This window comes from Zootoca vivipara, chromosome 2 (genome assembly GCF_963506605.1).
Source record: "Zootoca vivipara chromosome 2, rZooViv1.1, whole genome shotgun sequence".
Classification (NCBI taxonomy): Eukaryota; Metazoa; Chordata; class Lepidosauria; order Squamata; family Lacertidae; genus Zootoca; species Zootoca vivipara.
The window spans coordinates 2,137,386-2,144,784 of record NC_083277.1 but is presented as its reverse complement, the minus strand read 5'-3'; the positions used below and the strand labels follow the sequence as shown (position 1 = coordinate 2,144,784).

Genomic DNA, 7,399 nt, shown 5'->3' with positions numbered 1-7,399 from the left:
AAATATCAAAATACAAAAATACATACAAAACAAAAACTCTTACATTACAATCTTAATTATAATCTAATTCTGATGGCTTCCTCATTCCTCTTACTGTGTTTCAATATAATTCACCTTTAGTAATTTCTTATTCTTATACAACATCTAATTTTATTTAAAACAATCTTAATTCTATATTGATTATATCTTTAAATTTTACCATCTCTACCATTTCTTTTTTTAAACTCACTTAAACCTATTTCTAACAATACTTAATTCTCAACATTGTACTATCTACAACCTAAAGCTGTATGTTTTTCTGCTTCTGCAATGAAGAGAGTACACCTTACCATTTTTATTCTGAAGCGTGATGAAATCGATTTTCACCTTAAAGCAAGAATAGGACTCTTCTCACCCTTCACCAGAAACATACAAGTTGTTCTTTGGTTATCAAATCATAGTTTTTTTCATTAAATGGTGAAGCAGTTTCACATTGTTATTATTAATCTGTTTATTGCAGTGTGTCAGATAGGATGTACTGGCACATCTTATCCTTCCTGTTCACTATCCAGGAGATCAACCGTGACCCTGGACTCTTACCCAACATCACCCTGGGCTACAACCTCTATGAGAACTTTTTCGATGCAAGGATGACTTCCGATGTCATGCTAGACCTGCTTTCGGGTGGGGAAAGCAACATCCCAAACTATACCTGTGGAAAAGGGAATAATAACCTACTGGCTGTTCTTGAAGGAGCCAGTTCTGTAATCTCAAAACAGATTTCGACCATGTCAAGCATCTACAAAATTCCACAGGTATGAAGGACAGTATAAAACCCCACTTTTTCTCCAAGGGAGTCAAGATTCTTATATTGAGACCAAAACAAATCACTAATCTCTCCCTTCTCTCACTAGACCAGCCATGGCTTTAATGCTCAGGCTATGGATGATAAATCCCAGTTCCCTTTTGTCTACCGGATGCTCCCCAAAGAAGATACTCAGTCCCAGGGGATTGTCAAGCTGCTCCTGCATTTTGGGTGGATGTGGGTTGGCCTCTTTGCTCCAGAAAATGAGAATGGAGAAAGGTTTGTGGGTGCCCTGACATCTCTGATGATCCACAGTGGAATCTGTGTCGCCTTCACACATAGGATAGCAGAAAGCAATCCATATCGATCACTTGTGCCAAATGTGCCAGTTATGATATGGAGACAAGTCAATGTATTTCTTTACTATGAGAACACTTACTTGGGATGGATACCAATCATGGCCCTACAACAAAGCTACAATAAAGAAGGTGGGGCAAGAGTTTGGATCACAACAGATTTTCAGGACATCAACTTTAATTTGCTTATGGGTTCAGAGTTTTTCCAGCCCATCCATGGTTCCTTCTCCTTTGTAATGAAGACCAAAAAAAGAACCATACATGGCTACTATACGCCATCTTCATATCTCCTTTATTGGTTTTGGAGGAAAGCATTTAATTGCTTATATTCAAAGCATACCTTGTCTGTGAAAGGTCGGACAAGATGCACCGAGAAGGAGAAGCTGGAGACTCTGCCCCAGGAAGAGCTGGAGAGATCTCTGTCCCAAGACAGCTACAGCACTTACTTCCATGTCCAAGTTGTTGCACACGCTTTACATGCTGCATGTTCATCGAGATCAAAACGGATGCCGAGGATGAGTGGAACAGACAGTTTGGGATGTCAACGTCTACAGCCATGGCAGGTATTTCCTTTCCCTTTTTGCAAACTTCAACCCATCTTCCCAACTGTGGAATAAAAATCTAGTAGCGAGACAAATAATTTGTCCTTTACTGAGGCAAATCCAATTGATGAGGTTCTTGTGCAGATGAACATTTCTTCCCACCATGGGGATTTCATAAGAAGACCCTCCCACTTTCTGATGGTTTACTCCTTAGTGCTCTGAGAGAAACCCAGACATCTTGGCTGAAGTTGGGCTGTCTTCATCTCCTCCTCTGCCTCTGCTGGCCTTTGGTCTGCCCGACAATGCTGACGTGTACTGTCATTGAACCTTTTCTATTTTCATGTTTATATGCTTGTGTGTGTGTGTGTGTGTGTGTGTGTGTGTGTGTGTGTGTGTGTAAACACTGGTTGGTTTATAATATATCAACAGAACAGAATTATAAAAAGTGCTGAAAGTTTCAAAACAGTACCAACCAACTGTGCATAGTATAAAACAGAAGACGAAAAGAATAGCCATAGCAGGGACCTTTTCCTCATGCTGAAAATGTTTATTGAAAGCAAAGATGTTAAATATTTGGAACTCTCTAACTTTGTGTCCAATTATTTAACACCTTTGCTTTCAATAAACATTTTCAGCATGAGGAAAAGGTCCCTGCTATGGCTATTCTTTTCATTTTCTGTTTCATAATTGGAACTTTCTAACTGGGACGCGGGTCTGGGACGCGGGTCTGGGATGCGGGTGACGCTGTGGTCTAAACCACTGAGCCTAGGGCTTGCCGATCGGAAGGTCAGCGGTTCAAATGCCCATGACGGGATGAGCTCCCATTACTCGGTCCCAGCTCCTGCCAACCTAGCACTTTGAAAGCATGTCAAAGTGCAAGTAGATAAATAAGTACTGCTACAATGGGAAGGTAAGTGGCGTTACTGTGTGCTGCTCTGGTTCGCCAGAAGCGGCTTAGTCATGCTGGCCACATGACCCGGAAAAACTGTCTGCGGACAAACATCGGCTCCCTCGGCCAGTAAAGTGAGATGAGTGCTGCAACCCCAGAGTCGTTAACAACTGGACTTAACTGTCAGGGGTCCTTTACCTTTACCTTTTTAAACTTTGTGTCTATGTGCAGAAATTAGCACCAGGGGTGTAACCAGGCAGTGATTGTTTCTGTTCTTCTACAATGTTTCATTTCTACTAAGATGTATACTGGGATGGAATGACTGGCTCTCAAATTGATCTAGGTCAGTGGTTCCCACTTGGAGTCCCTGTAACCCACCCAGGAAGTCTGTGGCACCATTCACATAATAAAAGCAGTCTGCCCGCCTGTGACTCCCAGCAACTTTCATTCCAGCTTCCTCCCTTCTTAAGAGCAATCCAGTTTTCTAATACCTCCATGGGTGGAATGCATTTGGATGAGAATGGGGTGCTGCCAGGCAACTATGACATTGTAAACTGGGTGATGTTTCCCAACGAGTCTCGTGCCAGAGTGAAAGTTGGGAGTATCGAAAGAGAGACATCCGCTGACACAAAGTTCACTATCAACCCAGATGCTATTTTGTGGCCCCAGAGGTTTAACCAGGTGGGGGTACACTTTTTCTGTATGGTATCTGTTGATATACATTAATTTCTGAATACACAGAACTTGGATTACACTCCTTTGCCCAGTGAAGGGGTGGGAGCTGACATCCAAGGGTGTCCCCCTCATACCGTGAGCCCCATATCCATGAAGTGGACATGGAATAGCCACATTCCATTTTGAAATCCGGAAATTTGGGGTTGACAGTGACACCATATATAGGAATAGAAAGGAGGAACAATGGGGATAAATACAAGAGATATGTGCAAGGATATACTAAAGGTTTTATGTCTATGGCAGCTTTTGAGTGATCTTGGTTTACTGAATGAGAAGGGACTAATGGGATAAAATGTAAGAATGTAATAGATAAAAGCTAGAGAATAGAGGAATGAAGTTGGGTACATTGAAAGTAAAAATTAAAATATGCAAAGGGATTAGACAGGAAGTCAGGTAGGAGGATTTTTGTTAGTAATCTTTTCTGGTAATTTTTGTTAAGAATTGAACAGAATTTGGTAAAAGAATATGGATAAAGTTTTTGTTTACAAGTATAAGTATGTAAGAAAGACAAACACGGGTTTTTCATTTTTTCATTATGTTTATTATTATTTATTTACTTTTTGAAAAAACAGCTGGAATTTCAGGGTTAGTGGTCCATGAGATGCTGTTGGCTCCATTCCAAACTCTATCAACCACTTCCATAGACAGAATTTGTCCCCTTGATGCACCTTCCTCTCTTTGTGTGTAGACTGTGCCTTGCTCCAGATGCACCGATAGCTGCCACCCTGGATATTTCAAGGTGATTCAAGAAGGAGAGCCGGTTTGCTGCTATGCTTGTTCTCCATGTGCAGATGGGACCATCTCCACTCAGAAAGGTGGGTGAGGGCATTCATGGCTGAAGGTACACTCAGACATTTTCTGTTGAGATCCGAGAGCAATTTCTCAACAGGAATCTAGGGTTGGATCTAGACATATTAAAAAAAAGTTGCGGGAAAACGTATTGTAAACATAATGGGAAATCACTCTACAGCAGAGGCAAGGAACCTTTTTCAGCTGTGGGCCGGTCCACCATCCCTCAGACCATGTGGGGGCCGGATTATATTTTGAAAAAAATATGAATGAATTCCTATGCCCCACAAATAACCCAGAGATGCATTTTAAATAAAAGCACACATTCTACTCATGTAAAAACACCAGGTAGACCCCACAAATAACCCAGAGATGCATTTAAATAAAAGGACACATTCTACTTATGTAAAAACATGGTGATTCCTGGACCGTCCGCAGGCCGGATTGTCAAGTCGATTGGGCCGCATCTGGCCCACGGGCCTTAGATTGCCTACCCCTGCCCTACAGTGTCATCTGGTGTCACAATGTTATAAAGCATTTTTAATGTTTTTATTTTTAACCACTGCAGCTGAGTCCCTAGTTTGGCTTCAGAGTTTGTCATCATCTCCCACAAAACAAAATACCTTAACTGCCAAAGCTGAAGGTACATAAATGTGTCTTCACCAGGCAAAGAGAGCGGGACAATGAAGAAGGCAGGGACACCTCTGGAGGGAAGTCATTGCCTCCCAGTTTACCTACATCCCAAGGGAATGAAAAGTGAGGAAAATTTTGTATACACAGATAAAACTATATCTTTCACATTGTAATTTCCTAACTTCCAGAAGATCAGCACCCCCCCTCAAAAAAAAGTATTAGAAGCTACGTGATTATGGATGCAAGGAATACTAAAGCCGCTCTTTTTCTCAATTCTCAGATGCAACACACTGCACCAAATGTCCAGAAGATCAGTATCCAAACAAGGACCAAGATCAATGTATTCCCAAGATTATCAACTTCCTAGACTACGAAGAGTATTGGGGAATCCTCTTGGCTTCCCTTGCTCTCTTCTTATCCTTAAGCACAGGCTTTGTGTTAGGAATCTTCATTAAATACAAAGAAACTCCCATAGTCAAAGCCAACAATCGGGACCTCTCCTACATCCTCCTCATCTCTTTATTGCTCTCCTTTTTGTCCTCCTTCCTCTTCATTGGACGGCCAAGGAAAGTGACCTGCCTTCTCCGACAGACAACCTTCAGCCTCATCTTCTCAGTTGCCGTCTCTTCTGTCTTGGCAAAAACCATCACGGTGGTGCTGGCCTTCCTGGCTACTAAGCCAGGGAACAGGGTGAGGAGATGGCTGGGGAAGAGCTTGGCCCACTCCATTGTAATTTCCTGCTCTAGTGTCCAAGTTCTTATCTGCATCACCTGGCTGGGACTTTCTCCTCCATTCCCAGAATTTGACAAGAGCTCCCAGCTTGGAGAGATCATTGTCCAATGCAACGAAGGCTCTGTTGCCATGTTTTACACTGCCCTCGGCTACATGGGCTTCCTGGCTGCCATCTGCTTCACGGTGGCTTTTCTAGCCAGGAAGCTGCCTGGGGCTTTCAATGAAGCCAAGCTGATCACCTTCAGCATGCTGGTCTTCTGCAGTGTTTGGGTGTCCTTTGTGCCCACTTACTTGAGCACCAAGGGGAAATACATGGTAGCCGTGCAGGTCTTTTCCATCTTAGTCTCCTGTGCTGGGCTTTTGGGCTGCATCTTCATGCCCAAGTGCTACATTATTTTACTGAGGCATGATCTGAACACAAAGGAGCATCTGACTACAAAACACTAAAGACAACATTGGATCTGTAATAGGGTGGAACTCTAATAAATAGTTTGAAGCAGTCCCCTGCAGAATTGAACTCCAGTGTGGTGTAGTGGTTAAGAGCAGTAGACTCGTAATCTGGGGAACCGGGTTCGCATCCCCGCTCTTCCACATGCAGCTGCTGGGTGACCTTGGGCTAGTCACACTTCTCTGAAGTCTCTCAGCCCCACTCACCTCACAGAGTGTTTGTTGTGGGGGAGAAAGGGAATGGAGAATGTTAGCTGCTTTGAGACTCCTTAGGGTAATGATAAAGCGGGATATCAAATCCAAACTCTCTCTCTCTCTCTCTCTCTTGTACAGGTTTGGAAGAAGACAGAGTATCTCCTTCCCCTGTCACCTTCTCAACCATCTATTTAATTAGGCTTAATTTGGGGCTAGATCCAGGGGGGTATGCCCCGAATTGGCCTGGATTGGGTGGAGGAGGAGCTGTATGCTACCTCTTAGTATAAGTGAAATACTTACTAAAATACTTCCTACAGCAGAATCTGGATCAGAACCATGGCTTCCTGTTGGGACGAAAAACCATTTCTGGATAGGATCCATTCTACAAATCTGTTATGGTGCAGAAATATGGGGATTTCTAAAATGAAAGAAATAAAGAAAAAAGAACTTGGAAATACCCTGGAATAAATATAGTTGTGTTAATTTTTTGTTAGGGATCAGATCTCCCTCCACCACTGAAAAACGGATTGTTTTGCTTTCAAAGTGGCAATATTAAGGAGAAAAGTTTGTGGGGTTTATGTTAGATTCTTCAGAGGAGCAAACCCTTCCCTGAGATAATTCCTGGTTTCAATATTTATTTTAACTGTGTAATGCATTTTATTCTGTTTTAATTTTTTGTCTCTTGTAACGGCTTCAGCCACACAAATAAATAATATACATATTTATATTTGGATGGGAACCAAGGCTTGTGGCCTTCTAATTCACTTCTTTTTCCACAGCAGAATTAATTACTTATTTCAAACTTCCATACGTCATACTATTTTGTTCTCTTTGGAATGGTTCTAATTGTTTAATTATTGTAACAGTTTGTTATTGTTGTTTTAATTATTGTAATCCATCCTGGAGCTTTATGACAAAGAGCAAGTGAAAAATCTTAAAGAAATAAGTAAAAATACAGAGAGTGTGAAATTATTTGTCCGTCTTTTGGTTTGTATTCAAAGCATCGTCCATAATTTTCAGCAGGCAGTGTAGAGTTCTAGTGTTTCTCCAAGAAGTTCAGAACTTGATTTAATTCTAGCTTCTCTCTACTGAAAAACCAAAATAAACACATCAGTCTGTCCTCACATGCTCCAAGCTTTTTATTATTCCAGGAATCTTTTCTTGTGCCTGCCGCTTCCCTGAAATACTTTTTGAGAAGTAATTTGAATGGCAGACAGCGTCCTTAATATCTTTGTAGCAAAGATATTGGCTTACTAAAGGACAATGATGATTTTGCTACCATTGGTATTTTTTTATC

At 41.6% G+C, this 7,399-nt stretch overlaps 1 protein-coding gene across 1 annotated transcript; it reads left to right on the top strand.

The window, feature by feature from the left end:
* Positions 1–512: 512 nt before the first annotated feature.
* Positions 513–5,907, top strand: LOC118080154 (vomeronasal type-2 receptor 26-like). Its single transcript, XM_060272211.1, has 5 exons — positions 513–794; positions 894–1,063; positions 3,042–3,252; positions 3,995–4,121; positions 5,009–5,907. Exons 1-5 carry the CDS (start codon positions 513–515, stop codon positions 5,905–5,907), a joined length of 1,689 nt encoding a protein of 562 aa, XP_060128194.1.
* Positions 5,908–7,399: the final 1,492 nt, after the last annotated feature.